Source organism: Salarias fasciatus, chromosome 6 (assembly GCF_902148845.1).
Source record: "Salarias fasciatus chromosome 6, fSalaFa1.1, whole genome shotgun sequence".
NCBI classification, from domain to species: Eukaryota; Metazoa; Chordata; class Actinopteri; order Blenniiformes; family Blenniidae; genus Salarias; species Salarias fasciatus.
The window spans coordinates 5,797,505-5,814,797 of record NC_043750.1 but is presented as its reverse complement, the minus strand read 5'-3'; the positions used below and the strand labels follow the sequence as shown (position 1 = coordinate 5,814,797).

The following is a 17,293-nucleotide window of genomic DNA, read 5'->3' as shown; positions in this document are numbered from 1 at the left end:
TGCAATAGAGCAAATAATGAGGAATGGACTGTGTTTCACTGCGTTTCACCGCAAACAGCGCCACAGCCATGTGTGCTTTTTTTATGCTCAGCAGGAACGCGGTGTCGGACTCTCGGGGCGCCGGAAGAGATCTGGCCAGGATTTCTGAAGGGAGGCGCTCAACCCCGGAAAGGACCGTGCATTCTCTGTCCCCAGCTGGAGCAGGATGATCATTACAGAGTGAGCGACGAAGAAAGCGTTAACGCCTGATAAAATAATTGTCGGCGTTAAGGAAGCAGTGCGTTAACATGCCCAGCCTCAGTAAATTGACTTCCAAAATGCTATGAAAGTTGTCTGTTTTCACTTTAAACTCATTACCCAGCCTGAACCCAGCCAGACATGAGATGATTTATACTTTCAAAAGAGAAGAGGATTTACTCACATTTCACACTGATGAAGACAGATGTGGACTTCACGCTTCCCAGATCATTCTCAGCTTCACAGTGATAGTCTCCAGTGTCAGACGGCTGGATGGAGCTGAAGAGGAGCTCCTCCTCATGAACCAGCATTTGGTTCTTCTTATACCAGAAATATTTAGCCGGTGGATTAGCGTCGCTGCTGCAGTTCAGAGAGATTGAAGTGTCCTTCATAACGTCACCAGAGTGACTCATCAACACTTTGGGAACTGTGGGAGCATCTGTGAAGCAGAAACATGGAATGACATGAATGTCTTTCAGATGCACCACATGGAACAGCTGGAGGTTTAATGTGTGAATAGCAGTATGAAGTACTCCTGATTTCTGCTGGCATGGCGGATTCATCGTTTTGCTTTGTCAGTAATTCTGCTGAAGTGGTCGTGGTACTTTTCTCTGTTATAACTAATCCTCTTTCAGGCCAGAACGTGAACTTGCTGCAGTCTTGTGGTGTCTGTCAAAGTACCGTGAAGTGAACTCACACACTGGGTCAGAGCGGTAACCTTCGTAAGCACAGGAGAGTCTGTCTGCTCCATCGACCATTCCTCCATACAGGAAGGATGTTTCACTGTGGATTCTCTCTCCATTCTTGTACCACACAAAAGAAGAAGGGCCAGGGCGTAAACAGCTGCTGTGACAGATCAGCTTTGGACCAACGGGAGACCAGATCACCTGCACCTTGATATCTGGATCTGTGGAGGAGGAGAAAGTCAAACACACAGAAACACACAGCATCTCCTCCACTTCAGAAATAGACACTGACATAATACTAAAGTCGTGATGAATGAGAAGATCACCAGACATTCTTCGGCAGAGAAACAGGAAAAGTTCCATAATTTGCATCTTATAATGCTGCAAATGACTTCCTCCTCTGCTCAAAGGGTGAGAAGTCATGTGACCTCTTCACCTGACCTCTGGATGTGTCTCTTACTCCAGTGGGACTCAAATGTTTTTGTTTCCAAGATGCAACTTATCAGAAGATAAGATGGTTCAGAAAATTCAGGTGTATTTTTATAAATACCCAGAGACCATAATTGTCATGAACGTGGTAAATGTGTCTGGTCACAGAGAAGCTTCCTTCCCTGAGGAACAGCCTCAACACTGCTTGGCTGTGCTGTCCAGGCTGTCCAGGCTGGGGTCAACCAGGCCTCACCACAAAGAGATGTCTGACGACCAACATGACAAAGCTATGAATTGTCAAAACTGTGTGTTTTTGTTAGAAGATTTTAGAGAAGTTTAGATGGCAGTAAATCAATGATAATATGAAATATCTTCTAAAAGTTTTTAAAAACACCATTTTATTCGCATTTTCATAATTTTAGTGTTGTGTTTGCAACATTGTACCATATGCTAGCTTTCAGTTTTACCTGTGACTGTCAGAGTCATTCCTTGGAGACTGTTGGTCCACTCGTCGCTCTTCTTTCCAAATTTGAAGCGATATTCTCCTGAATCTCTCTTTGTCAAGTTCCTGATGGTCAGTGTGGATTGTTCTGTCTTTGTGATTTTGAGCAGAGTTCGATCTGCGTATCGAGGGTCTCTATGAACGTATTCAGGCTGTGTGGTCGTCCCCCGTTGACGGAACCAGAATTGTGGCTCATCAGCACCATCTCTGATGCTGTATGTGCAAGAAATGCTCACTGATGATCCTCTGAAGGCACAGATGCTTCTGTTGGCATAAGTCACTGCAGTGCATGAACCACTGAAGACACCTGAAAACAACATGGAAATCCTCCATTAAGAAGTTTTATCAGTCTTCTTCCATCAGCTCAGGCTCCAGTCCATGAAGTGTACCTACACAGTGTGGGAGAAGAAAAACTCTCATAGCCTTCCAGAGCACAGGAAACACTGGCCACAGAATAAAAATATGCTGAATATAATTTTTGTGAGTTGTCAATTTTCTTCCCATTTTGGTACCAGATGTAGGAAGAAGGTTGAGGGACACAACTGCTGCTGCACTCCATCTCTGACCATTTACAATATTGAACACGGCAGGAAGTTGTTTTTATCTGTACCTTCAGACCTGAATTGTAGAGAAACAGCATGGAAAAAGTTATAACAGTTTATACATTTTGAACATTTCTTGGATTATTTGATGTAGTTTAAAAAAAAATGTTGATACCTGTGACAGACAGTTTGACTCCTGGTTTTCCAGTAAAACTCCCACCTGGATGGTTTGTGATGAACTTGAACCTGTACTCAGCTGAATCCCTCTCTGTCAGGTCTGTGATGCTCAGAATACACTTCCTGTCACCACAGTCATAACGCACACGGCCTGCGTACTGCGAGTCTGTTCTCAGATCCACTGGTTCACTGTTCTCGCGTTGTATGAACCAGAACATCTGCTCCACTGTCGTTTTCAGTCCATTCTTTCTGAGAGGATATGTGAAGGTGCTCCGTATCTCCACTGTGGATCCTTTCAGGGCACAGATCTCAGGTGGACCATAGTTCACCCCCCAGTCCGTCTGACCCTGTGTCACTGCAACAGACAACAAACCTCCATCAGGTACATGGTGAAGTAGAAGAACATGGTGAAGTGGTGGAAGTTGTTGATCAGTTATAAGTTTTTTCTTTAGTTTTATAAACAGGAAAACAACTAAAACATGTGACTTATAGGAGGGAGAATGGAAATCTTCATTTTATGCTGTAGATCTGTAGAAGTGTCATACCTACAGTCATTACAATTTGGCCCAGCGCACAAAATATGGGAAATAATTTTCAACATCACTAAAAATCGAGCTTTGAGTGTTTTCAGTCTACATCTGTATAAAAGTGGAAGTACCACCGCTCTCATAATTCAGCTGCTTTTTTCAGATAAAGCAACTTCCCTATTCATGTCAGCGTGTTAGAATTAAGATCACCAAACTATCTAGATAAATCAACTTCAGAGGCTAAACTGATAAGTTTTTGTTTAAATATTTCATTATATGCAGCAGTGGGGAGTCCCTGTGCTTTTATAGTTAAATATCAGCACTCCTCCACAATCTTCTGTCAGAAAGAACAGTTTGTACATTTTCAGTGGCAAAGGGAATAAAAACAAAGCTGTGATGTCTGAAGCGTGTTATAAGTGAGAGAGATGGTTGATTTCCTGTTACTGTGACACTGCAGTTAAAATGTTGATGTGAAACTCTTCAACATCTTCAGGGAGAAAAGAACAAATGAAGGATGGAATAACAGATGGAAATAAAAGTCGAAATTGCAAATGGTGGGGAATTTCCCACAGTGAGCTGATGTGCTCTGACTTCATAACAGGACTGAAGAACTTCAATTCAGAGCACATGCTCAAGGATTTTTCTTCTTCTTTTTACTACAACTTGGTCAAAATGGACAGTCTGCTGAAAGATGCCTGTGAGGTGGTGACCACAAAAGTTTAGAGGTCCCTTAAAATAACAACATGGTGGAAATTAGCTCAATTACCACAAGTCACAAGACCCTCCAGATCAGAGGCAGCAGTTTCCTTTCACTCCTGATCAGCATCAACGCTTTCTCTCTGTCTGGAATCCATCATCCTCACATTTATACTTTAAGACTTTCTCTTCAGCAGCAGAGGAGGATAGATAAGCAAATATTCAGTCTGAATCTTAGGTTTTCAAATGATAAAGCAAAATGTTCATTGTAATTTTTAAGATCAGATCCAGGCCTCGTTCATACGTGGAATTTAATCTGACATGTGGGAAATGTGCCAAAGCGAGCACCGAGTAACCAGCCTGACGGGACTTTCTTGACATTGCATCTCTAAACGTCATCAAATCTGCAACCATCCTGTTTATTTTCTGCATAAATCGAGAACAAGCAGCGAATAATAATAATTGAAGAAGTCACATGACTTCTCAGTCTTTGAACAGAGGAAATGATTGGATCATCTGCATAACATGTAATTCTGGATCTTTCCCTCCTCCTCTGAATAAAAATCCATCAGTGTTTGATGAACTTCTCAGGCAGCCTCCATGTTTTTAGCTTCACAGTTAGAACTTGGTTCAGATGTTTAGAACACTATAAATACACATGTACAGTGTTTTACATGAGAATCAGAGTTGGGTGACTTGATAAAATATGTAACCAGACAGTCAAAAGAAACTGAACTCAAAAAGCAAAATCCGATGTGGGCATTAAAGCTGCAATGGATGCAAATGCAAACTGGCTGGTCTGATGAGGTGAGGCTGTTCACCACTACACCTCAGTGAAGCACGCTGTGACTCTTGAACTGTATTAAATTTCCTGTCAGGAGAAAAGCATTTATTTTTTGATTTGCTGAGGTGACAGTCAATTCATAGACAGTTTTGAATCATGACAAGTAGAGTCAGTGAGAATGATAAATTCCTTCTTTTTTCATTTTCATGAGTTTTGAAAGTTTTTTTTTGTATCTCAAGAACTTCATAGTTTGACTTTATTGTTGTTTTCACAATACACACAAAATGGGGACCAGCTGCTGAATTAGAAAAGAGGAAATTTCTGGCAGAAACAGAATTAAAGTTGGTTACGTAGCCTAAATTGAGTGATACGTTTCTTCCGTATTGAACAGATATGGGAGCAACTCCAGAGCACATTATTCATTCAATTCAGTCACCAACCTGAATTTTAAATATGGAGAATAACTTTAATTCACTTTGTTTTTATAGCTTTTTCCTTGATATATTTTTACTTGGATTCACCAACAGCCACATTGAATTACTATATTCTGTTTGTTATGACAAACATGTTGAGGCTGTATAACCACCCAGGAACCAACCAACAGGAAGTAACTAAGTGTAAAAGCACTGAAAAACCCCAAACATACAGTGCCCCTCAAATATGGCTCATCTGAACATTAAAATTCTTCATTTTAGTTTTAATCTTTTTTTGGTGTAATTTTTCGCATTACATTTTCCTGAAATATTTGTGATGCATCATATAAATCCAACTAAACCACACTAAAAAAGCAAAACTAAAAAAGAAAATGTAAAAGTTCAGTACCTGAAATAGAGAGAATAATGGCCACAAATCCCCTCACAGCTGCAGATAAACTCATAGCTGCTTTCCTCGTCATCTCAGGGTGAAGAGCCGTGCGTCAGAATCAGAAACCAGAATTAAAGTTGAGCGTTGCTCACTGGGATGTGGTCTTGAAGGAGACACCTCCATGGTCACCACAGACGCTCACATCTTCTGCCGAATAGCGTCCGGCCTTCCTTCCTCTTTCCGCAGTCAGCAGGCCTTCGTCTCTGAGAGTCTGAACATCTCTGTCATGAAAGAGAAGCTGTGCACAAAACTGGCAGCTCTGCTTCTCTCTGTCCTGCTGCTGAACGAAGCAGGTGAATCAGTCACAGCTTCCCCAGCATTGCTACGCTCAGGCCTCATTATGTGTTAACTTCACATCTGTCAGTTCTTCACCTGCAATCTCTGCAGCAATTTTAGCTTTTTTAAAAGGGAGAAATGACTGAAACACTCCGAATTTCAGGATTTCTGTTTCTATATTTTGATGGAGTTTTACCAGATAGTGTTTTACTATGTGAAAACAGAATATTTATCAAAATTTGATTTAATTCTGCCTTCATGAAAATACACATTTCTTTTCTCTGATGTAGTCAATAACTTTCTGAATTTCGTGTTTTCCAGGTGTTTGACAGAAGCTCATGCAACACAGCTCAGAAGACAACGATGGAGTCAAACGGGTCAAAACACTGCTGATGTTGTTATCAGAAGTGTGACGGCCAGTCAGGGCCGGCCCGGGCTTCAGAGGCGCCCCAGGCGAGCCCGAGACGAGCGCCCCTTGGGAGCGTGTCTTTCGAGCGGTCCCGACATTTGTTGTGCGGGGGGGGGGGGGGGGGGGGGGGCGCGCGCTGAGGAGCGATGCCGAACAATACCGATCAGTGCCGGGCAGCGCCGAGGACGAGGAGCGCAGTGCGTCGGACCGCTGCACAGCGGGGCACACGGAACACAGAGCGTCGTGGCGCCCCTTGTACGACCGCGGCGCCCCCCTCGGGACGTGGCGCCCCAGGCGGCCGTCTAGTTCGCCTATGCCTAGAGCCGGCCCTGCGGCCAGTATAATAAACCATCATTAGGCTGGAAGTTCCAGAAAAGTATATGGAAGTTACCCATTTTTGACAATAGATTATATTGGACGTCCGTGTGCGCAGGGAATTGTGGGTAGGGTGAAAGGTTAAGGCACATAAACACTGGGGCAAGATGGCGTCGTATGATGAATTCTCATTGTGGAAAAGAGAACGTTTGGTGAAGTTTTTGAGAGGCAGGCAGGGCCGGTTTTAGCTCTGGGCAATGTGGGCGACTGCCCAGGGCGCAATCCATGTGAGGGCGCACTGGCGCCGTGCGCACGAGAAAAAAAAAAACAAAAACTCGGCAATATTCCAGACTTGCTCTCATTTCCATGTCAAGTTAGTGGTGTGAGCGCTGGGGTGACCTCATTTGTCACGCCATACAGCTTGTATGTCTGTTGGGCTGTCCGGGGGGGGCAACGAGCGACTGCAGAGGGTGGCGGTGGTGCGCCGTGGCGCAGGGAGGGGGAGGGGGTTGGGGGGCAGACTGATGCCAACAGACACTGCTTCAAATTAATTATATTTCATAATTAATACAGACCCACACGTAACTGACTGGGTTATGTGGGGAAAAAAATGAAAGAAAAATCTACGTAAATTTGTTTACGTCACGTGACTCTGGACTCCGGTTGATTTACGGTGAACCGTGACCGGAAGGTGCTGGTTAAAGGCAATGTTTTGATCATGGATCCAAGTAAAAGACCAAAGAAGCCATCAGGTGCCCAGTTTAGAAAAAGAAGAAAAGAAGAAGAGGAGAAACAGGCAAAAGATAAAGGTGTACACATTTTTATGAGTGATGTGAATGATATTATTAGCCATTTATTAGCCTTTTGCTAACATGTTACTAAGCCACAGAAGACCACTGTATCTGGTATTTACTTTTGATGAACTACCAACTATTGTAATTGAAGCATCGTGTCATGCAGCTGATTTCACCCAGAGGCAGCCTGGTATAGTTTGTGTTTCTAATGCAACAAGAATTCATACAGACATCCTGACTGTGGACTTATTCCCATACGCTATATGCTAAGATCAATAACTTCTAACATAAACTGACAAGGCATTTTGTAAGATACACGAGGTATGGCTTTTTAAATAATTTGCAGTGTGTCATGCTTAGTTAATAGGATGTTGACAAATGTTAATAAAATGTGCATTATGGTCATTTTAATCGGGTAACTGATGCATGTGGGATGTCAGTGTGATCTAACATACATATTGTATCTTAATTGTAAATTCAGGGGCAGTTCTGAAATATTTTGGGGCTGGAGCCACTGACCGAGATGAGAACAGCAGCCACAGACCTGGTCCTGGAGTCTGGTGAGGAGCCATCGACTGGACCTCCTCAGCCACATGTTCTTTGCAGGACTCCTCAGTTGTGTGTGTGTGTGTGTGTGTGTGTGTGTGTGTGTGTGTGTGTGTGTGTGTGTGTGTGTGTGTGTGTGTGACACAGAGAGAGAGAGAGAGAGAGAGAGAGAGAGAGAGAGAGAGAGTCTATCCTGTTATCCTGTTTATCCTTTGTTTTTATATTTAAGATTATATTTAATAAAATAATCCAAAAATTAAAATAGAATGTATTGCTATATATTGTCGTTTTGGTGGCGGGGTTTGGCGGTAACTTTTTGTTGGGCGGGGCGACGGTGGGGGTGGGGGATCTCTAACACCTCAACGAACACCAGGATTACTATTGCAACAACACATCATCAGTAGGGTAAAACTAACCTGTCTCACGACGGTCTAACCCAGCACACGTTCCCTATTAGTGGGTGAACAGTCCAACGCTTGGTGAATTCTGCTTCACAATGATAGGAAGAGCCGACATCGAAGGATATCTCCACCTCTGGGAAAAAAGCTGAACTTGTAGCTTTGGCAAACGGTGCCTTCTTTTTCAACATCGACAAGCTGCCGACCGCGAAAGAAGAAGAAAAGTTGCGCGCCGATCACTACAGAGCTCTGTTGGATTCTGATTATGCCCCTAATTTTGGTCAGAGGAGGGTGTAGATAGGTGGAATATGACCACAAAACGGGAAAGAAATAAAATATGTTGTGTTTGGTGTGAACAGCTTTGAGATTTGGTGAAGAAGTGTGTGAGAAACATGCAATCTGAGGTGTTGGCTGTGAAATGTGAAGATCGGTTTTCGGTTTGTGTTGCCCGTGACGGGAGCTGGTCGGCTCAGAGAATATTCTGCATGGTGTCATCTTAAAGTGTAGCTTCTGTAGTTTCATATGATATCCAATGTTTCGGGGTGGAGCAGACGGATCTTGCGTTGAGTTGCGTTTTGTGTCGGGAGGCGTGAGTGAGGGTGTGTTGAGCCGCATTTTGCAATAACGGTGCATTTTGTAATAAATGCCCAAAATATAATAATTTTGTCAATTCATTTTGTAATAAAGCCGCATTTTGTAATAAACATCCGCATTTCGTAATAAACTGCCCCAACGCATTTTGTAATAAATATTGCCGCATTATGTAATAAGTTATTGCATTTTGAGAAGATTATTACAAAATGCACTTGCAACTTTTTTATTTTCTGCAAAATGTAATAACATGGTGCATTATGTAATAATACCTCTTTTTATTGTTCATCAAACAATAAACTCAGACAAGAGTGACTTGGAAGGTGACAGGAATCTTGAGATAGACAGAGCACTGCCTTTGAGCCCTGTTGGGAAAAAACGTGCATCTCAGTAGCAATACTTTCTACAATATAGCCGAATAAACCAAGCATGCTTCTGTCTCCCACAGCAAACAGGTCCTGGATGACGGGCCAGACGAAGAGCAGGTCTAAAACCTCCAATGAGAAACGTTAAACAGGCTTAAGAGGGCTTAACAGGGTGGCGTGTCGAATTGTTGCATATGGATTTTAAAGTTGTTATAAAACAAACACTCGGCCATCAAAGTGCAGCTGGAGCGTTCAGTGAGTGAGATTAAGGCTTCTTGTTTGAGACAAAACTGAAAGAAATCATCCTCACAGCATTTTAGTCACTTTTTACACATGTTGAATTGGAGCAGACAGCTGTTGGACCCGGAACAGGGTCCGTCGGGCCGAACAGGTGAAGATCATTTGAGAGAGAGAGAGACAGATATAGCAGTAACTCAAAAAGTATGACTTTAAAATCGTGCTATCGTGCACAAATTATGAAAAAAGTAAGATTATTCAATCTGTTATTCCATCCTTTCTGTTGATGAGCTTCACCCAAGCCTTTCTCCTCAGCTCGAATGGCGGGGGGCAGATACATCTCCCCACACCTTGTTTCACCCCAGAGTGCTCTCAGCAGTCAATAGATCGCCACTTGTTCAGCGCATAATCGCCATTACCACAACCTATAACGGCACACACCGGCATAGTTTCAACTGAACAAGCTGGACAACAAGAGAGAGCACATGGTGGGAAGAGGTTGTTTATGAGCCATGACCCCTGAACCCAAAGTCAACAGCGGGCTCTCGCACATGCACAGTTTGAACTCCAATGTGGTCTATTGTCACAGATTATTTTTTCCACCCTGTTGAGAATGCTCAGCACATGGTTGCCAGCAGAGGGCAGTATTACTTCTGGTTTGAAAACTTCTGTTCTCATGTACTGAAAATATCCCAATTCTCACTGATTTCAGTGAGTCAGAGTCATCAAACCGATTATGGTGCATCATTGACTAACATAAAGCAGATTTTTTTATTTCTGTTTATATTTACTTTTCAACATGAATAGAAGAGACTCATAATAATGCAAAACAGTTTTCTGTTCTAAAGTTAGACCAGGTGTGCTAAACATAAAGCCTGTGGGCCAAAACCACTCCACTGGGAGCACTACAATCAATCAATCAATCAATCAATCAATCGATCAATCAATCAATCTTTATTTGGAAAGTACTCTTCATATTCATAAAAAACAGTTCAAAGTCCTAAATAGTAAAATCAGTCATAAAAACAAAAAAGAAAAAGAAAAACCGCACCATCGATCAGGGTCGTATGCACACACACACACACACACACACACACACACACACACACAGACACAGATGTGTACACGCACACACACACACACACACACACACACACAGATGTGTACACACACACACACACACACACACACAAACAGACACACTCCGAGTTTTTTTCACACCAAAAAGGAGACATGGCATGGCACTGAGCATCATGGGAAACACTACCAGTGGGGACCCACACCGGGAAAAGTCAAAGGTCATGACCGCTGAGGCTCCAGCGCCCGACCCCCAACCCCTCCAGAAAAAAGGAACCCCCACACCAAGATGTGGAGCCCCCCAAGCCAGTCGGGACCAGAGGACCTGAGCAGTGACCCCAGCAGTGGAGCAGAACCAACTCCTGATGTGAAGGACCCCCTCAGGAAACACTGGAATTAAACAGCTAAAAACTTGCAAGGATATGGTACAGTTAATAATAAAATAAGTAAGATAAGATCATAAGATAAAAACAAGTAAAATAAATTAAAAGTACATAATAAAATAGAATAAAATTACATAAATAATGATGAAACTAGGAGGGCTATACAAGGTCAGTTAAAAGTCTGATTAAAAAGGTGTGTTCTTAACCTCCCTTTAAAACTATCAACAGTCTCTGTGGTCCTGAGGTTCTCTGGCAGGCTGTTCCACAGGCGGGGGCCGTAGTGGCTGAAAGCCGCCTCACCATGAGTCTTGGTTCTAGCTTTAGGAACACACAATAGGCCACAGCCAGAGGACCTCAGGGCCGCGAGGGTCAAGATGGCAAAAACAGATCAGCTAAATAAGAAGGCGCAAGGCCGTGGAGACATTTAAAAACGAGGAGGGCGTCGCAGCAGACACAATGGAAGTGGATGGTATTTTTGCTTCCCCTTGTCAAACTCATCAAATACACAATCCAACAACCACAAAACACTTTGATGGACACGTTATAATCCGCACATTCACTACGCTGGGGAGCACAAACAAATAATATTGTAGCATTACGACTAGGGCTGTCCCGATTATTCGACGTAGGTGACGTCGTCGATGACGTAAATACGTCGACACGCACACTATACCGTCGAATGACGTAAACACGTTGACACGTGCACACCGTCACATGTAAACAAGTGTGCACAGCAGAAATGGCGGAGGCTCCGGGCCCCAGCGTTCCGGGCGGGGAAGAGGAGCGCGGCACCACGACGCAGCGAAAAAAGCGGTCAAGAAAGTCCAAAGTATGGACATATTTCAAAGAACAATCAAACGAGTTGTAGCCTTTGCAAAGCCGAGTTGGCGTACCACAGCAGCACATCAGCGATGAACGAACGCCTGAAGCGACTTCACCCAGGTGGAGGATGAGAGAAAGCAAAAAGCTGGAGGATCGTAAGTCCATCGAACTAACTAACTAATATGACGTGTTAACGTGCATCGTTAAGTTTCATTTCTCGAAGCAGCGGGTTGAAGTCAAAGTTGTACAGTGTTTCAGCTTTGTGCATCATGCAGCTAACGTTAGCGGAGCTATTTCACTCCAGTCAAATTGTGTTGGTGCTTATAGGTAACGTTACTGGTTCCGCTGCTTTATGTGCCCATAAACAGTAACATGTGGCATCTACTTATATATCTACTCCGCTGCTGCTCCGGACAGCTCTCGGTCTCACCGTCTCTGTGCAGACCTCGGGCGCAGCACAGAATGCAGATATTATTATTTAGGATGATGTGTTCCTCTCGCTGCTTTAAGAAAACAAAACAAAACAAAAAACAAACAAAAAAAAACTAGAGGAAACACTGACCTGCTTACCATAGTCCGTGACTGCATTAATATATAATGTGTGCCTTTTCAAAATCATTGTGCTAATATTTCAGTATGTACTCTGCTTTATCCGTCTATTTTTCAGGTTAAAGCAAACTGAACAACAGTCACTTAAAAAGAATAAGAGCATCAGCTCACTGCAGTGGCGGAGGGACCACAGTTCACACAGTTCCAAGTTCCCCAACCTGGCTCTGATAGCCAGATCATACCTGGCTGTTCCCGCAACTTCGACACCATCTGAGCGTCTCTTCTCAGCTGCTGGGAACATTGTTACAAAACAAAGAGCAAGCCTGACACCTAAGCATGTAGACATGTTCACATTCCTTCACTTCAATGCCCAGAGAGAACAATCTGGAGATACTAGAGATGAGAGAAGGGAAACTGTTGTAAATCCTGTTGGGAAAAAGTTCTGTTTGTATTCACTTGCACTGGAGTTAGTTAATGTCTTCAGTATTTGACCTCATTGGACTTTGTGTTTATTTAAGAGCTTTTTTTTTCTGTTATTTATTTTTGTTAAAGCGACACTAAGGAACTTTTCAACCTTAATAAAACATTTTAATATCTTTTGTGATGATACATCGACTTACAACTAGTTGAATGACCCCTCTGTCACGGACTGAGGGCGTCAGTATTGCTTTCACTTGGACTGAGCAGCTGTGAGGAGGGTGGTAGGAACCCTGCACACTAAAAAAAACTCCAAATGGGCGGACTGCTTTACGGCATGCGTCACATCATGATAAAACATTGTTTAGCCACCATTAGATTCATTACCTCGTCGTTATCCATCCTTCACACAGCCACTGGAAACAAATGTAGGCGAGTTCAGTCCGACAGCACGCCACCGGGAGCAGCATTTTACGACGTCACGTGCTAGACCTCATGGGAACTGTAGTATTCGGTCAGGCAAAACACTACCGCTTTTGACCACTGGCACCGCCAAAATCAACGAAAACTGAAAGTTCCTTAGTGTCGCTTTAATTCTTTTACTTGGGCTGCTGAACATGCGCTCACACATTGTTTCACTGTAATACATACAGAAATACCTCATTCATGTTCACACGCCATGATGCCTGCCTAAAAGATGTGACTGTTCATTCAATTTCAAGTTTTTTTTTAAATTTAATAAACAAATAATTTAAAAAAACTGTTCAGAAGTGTTTTTGTGAATTAATGATCATCAACCAAAAAAATAATAGCTAGAGTATGTGAAGAAATGAATCGTTAGACTAATCGACTAATCGTAAAGATAGTCGACAGATTAATCGGGAGAAAAATAATCGTTTGGGACAGCTCTAATTACGACACTGAAGCAAATACTGGGAACTACTTTTTCTTTTGAGATCACTACGCCCAGACGCCATGTTTAGTAAGTAGTTCTGGCTTAGAAATCTTCACATAAACAACTCAATCTCGTAATTTTGCATTAATATTTAAAAGTGTAGTGAATGTGTGGATTATAACGTGTCCACCAAAGTCTTTTGGGGTTGTTGGATTTTTTTATTTGCTGAGTTTGACGAGGGGAAGCAAAAATACCGCCCACTTCCATTGTGTCCGCTGCGAAGCCCTCCTCGACTCACCTCTGGATAAACAACAGCTCGCCCTCACAAAAAACAGCAAGTTGCTTGATGGTAGCTGTGGTCTTTCTTTTTTAGCAGATCCCTGCTCACACCGTCTGCTGTGATGAGGCAGAAAGTGAAGAAGTTGAAGAACTGAAGAACCGTCCTTCCTGTGGTTCTGACGATGCTCCGGTTCTGCAGTTTCGTGTCCTTTTGTAGGCTGGAGCAGTGGATCCTGGGCCCTGTGTGCTGTCAGATGCTGGAGGCTGACTCTCTGGTGAAGCTTGGCCCGGTTCTGCTCCAGTGTGCCATGTGCTCATGGCCAGAGTTACGAAGATCCTGCTTGCAGGCTGAAGGAAGCTGGTTGCGTTGCCTGTGGAAGTCTCAAAGAACAGAGTCTGTGAAAGTGGAGGCTGTGTTCCTCTCGCCTGTTCTGGTGATCTTTGGTTGGGAGACTGGATGCTGGATGTCAGTCTCTTCTCTTTGGTTGGGCCTTGGTCTGAGGTCTCCTCCCTTTGTTAGCCCTTTGCAGTGCTTTAAATATTTCAATTTTCATCTATTTAGCCAGTAATACCCCCCCCCCCCCCCCCCCCCCCCCCCCCCCCCCCAAAAAAAAAAAAAAAACTTAGTAGAAGTAATAAGTGTCTACATTATTTTTCAGAGTCTGTTGAGGAGCCACACTTGTTACAATAGCGGACACATACGCGCTGCTCCACCAATAATTTTTGCATCATTTTATTTATACATCATCATAATCAGCAATATTAAAATAATAAAAAACTTGAAATATTTCAGTTGATTTGTAATGAATCCAGAATGTATGACATTTTTGTTTTTTTAATTGCATTTCAGAAAATAAAGAACTTCATCACAATCTTCTAATTTTCTGAGACAGTCCTGTATATATATATATATATATATATATATATATATATATATATATATATATATATATATATATATTCTTTTTTTTTTACATCATGTCTTTTATACATCATTATAAATATAATTCTGACTATATTTCAATTTCTACAAGATTTTTTGCTCCTGCTTTGACCATCAAATCATCAGGTATTAAGACAACTTGTGTTTTATTGGTCCTCTTGATCCAGTGGCACGCTGAAGAAAAGGCTCTTTAACAGACAAGGCATTGAAAATGATTTTTTTCATGATCTGTACAGATGCAGCTGATGCACCACCCATGAGATACATCCACCAACTCCACCTGCACTGCTGCTCCTGTGGCAGTGTACAAGGTGTAGGAATCAGAGGGTGGAGGAACCAGCAACCTCCAGGACCAGAGAGAAACCGTTGGGACTCTGATCCTCTCAAGAAATGACTTTCTGGAGTTTTCCAGACTCCTCCAGGACTGGAGCCTGCAGGAGGGGATTATAGGGGCTGTTATTAATTCATTTTAAAATCAAGAATCCAACCAAAATATTTAAATAAATGTAACTAGTGTAAAATCAGGTGAAAAAGATGACGGTGTTTGTAAATATTGGGAAAATATGATATGATGAAAGAAGGGGCAGACATCACAAGTTTTTCTTCTTTCTGCTCCTTTTTCATTCATTCTTGTATTGTATTATTTTCTTTTATGTATATTTTTGTATTATCTTTTGAATGACAATAAACACAAAAAAATACAGCAATCGATGTGAATAATTTCTGACATGTCTTTTAAAAATGTTTCATTCAGAAATATATCAGTTTTTTAAATTCTGGTTCAAATTTTTTTGGGAGAGATGTGAGGACTATGCAAGTTGTATTTATTTTTTTTCCCAGAGAAATGTGTTTGTGGTTCTTAATTGGCGATATATAATAAAGCCATTGTGGTTGAAGATTATCAGAGTCATGAAATCCATCTTTTGGAAATGTGTTCACTTCAGTCATTAAATAAAATCAGTTTAAACATGATCTGAGTCCAGAATAATTTTCAATGTAGTTCTCCGTTGAACAGTGGTAACATTTTGTTAAACAGAAAGAGGTACAAGTAATGTAATCATATACCTGGACAGTTAAATCATTCTAAAGACGAATTCAGCTGACTTTATGAGGGATTGTTGAAAAACTTGGAGCTTTCTGCTCCATTCAATACCGTCTCTTCATTCAGCTCCGCTGTGACAAGAAGTGGGAGTGTCGAGGTGAAGCAGGAAAATCTGACCAATCAGAGAAGACTTCTCGATCACCCAGCCGAACAAAGTTCTTACACGAGGAGGGCGCGAGGCTGCCGAAATTTGTTCGGTAAGGAGGCGGTGCGAGAACAAAATGACGTCATTTTGTTCTCGCACTGCCTCCCTTGCCGAACTTTGTTCTTGTGGCTGGTTGTGGATGGTGCTATGCGTTAAACGGCATCAACAGCACCACCTCCTGTTGTGGCATGCAAATTACACAACACTGGCAGTTGTGAATAAATCCTAAGTCCTGCGGATGCGAATCAGGGGGGGAGTTCCAAGATGGCGGAGTGAGCAGCCGAACTTTCTGCAGGCTCTGCAGTTTAACTGTTTAAACCTTCTTTTTCTTTATTAACGCTCAGCTTAACATTATTTTGAACAGTCGCCTTTGTTTATGAACCTGTTTTGGTTTTTTTAAAGCCCTTTCTTTACGTACGAAGTTCCAAACATGGCTGGAGTTAACAAGGATCATGAATACTCGTTAGCCGCTCTTCAACAAGCCTGCGACGAGGAAGACATCGACTGGATGGAACAACAAGACGTGGAAAAGTCAGTTCAGGAGCCGACGCCTACTGCACGTAAGAACCTGGTTCACACCCCGCTGAAAAACCCAAAGCCGAGTAAGGTTAAAAAAACAGCGGGTTCAGAAAACGAGGTCTCCACTGGTGTCCTTTATGCTGCCATTCAATCTCTGACTCAGAAGTTTGATACGCAAAATGAACATTTCCAAGCTGTTGAATGGCAGCTGAAAGAAAATACCGATGCAGTTATTAAAATTAAAGAGTCGGTCGATGCAAACACATCTGCTCTGAAAGGGATTAAGGACGATGTTGAGAAGATGAAAACGCAGATGCACTGAAAGATGCATGCCTGGAGCTTGAGAGATACAAGAGAAGATGGTCACTGCGGCTGAACGGCCTCCCCGAACGAGAAGGCGAGAACCCCCGGGAAGAAGTAATCAAGATCCTGTCCAAGGTTGTCCCAATTCCAGCTGAAAAATTACGTGATTTTGTCGACTCAGTGCACAGGCTGGGCCAGAAAACCGGAAGGCCCAGACAGATCATTCTTCAGTTCTCCATGAGAACCGTCCGAGACCAGGTCTGGAAAATGTCCAAGAATGCCCAAGTTTGCAACGAGATGAAGATCCGCTTCAGAGAGGACTTCTGTAAGGAGGACCGCGAAGCTCATACATGCCTGTGGCCAAAAGTGGAAGAGGCGAGGAAAAGAGGTCTTAAAGCATATGTCATGGCCAGCCCCCCGGCCTCCTCATAGGGAGGCCGTTTGTTTGTTTTTCAGGTGGGCGGCACTGGAGCGGGTTTTCGGA

At 42.7% G+C, this 17,293-nt stretch overlaps 2 protein-coding genes across 3 annotated transcripts in view; both read right to left on the bottom strand.

Moving 5' to 3' along the window:
• Positions 1 to 5,508, bottom strand: part of LOC115389539 (sialoadhesin-like) — a 47,450-nt gene extending 41,942 nt beyond the window's left edge. For both annotated transcript variants that reach the window (XM_030092946.1, XM_030092945.1), the window contains exons 1-6: positions 5,403 to 5,508; positions 2,572 to 2,928; positions 2,248 to 2,472; positions 1,820 to 2,161; positions 935 to 1,144; positions 422 to 676 (exon numbers count right to left, since the gene is read on the bottom strand). In XM_030092946.1, the coding sequence (XP_029948806.1) occupies positions 422 to 676; positions 935 to 1,144; positions 1,820 to 2,161; positions 2,248 to 2,472; positions 2,572 to 2,928; positions 5,403 to 5,475 (1,462 nt within the window). In that variant the 5' untranslated portion in view covers positions 5,476 to 5,508. The remainder of the gene's footprint in view (positions 1 to 421; positions 677 to 934; positions 1,145 to 1,819; positions 2,162 to 2,247; positions 2,473 to 2,571; positions 2,929 to 5,402) is intronic.
• LOC115389538 (sialoadhesin-like) overlaps positions 1 to 17,293 on the bottom strand; it is a 77,036-nt gene that overhangs the window by 22,223 nt on the left and 37,520 nt on the right. The gene's annotated exons all lie outside the window — the stretch shown is intronic.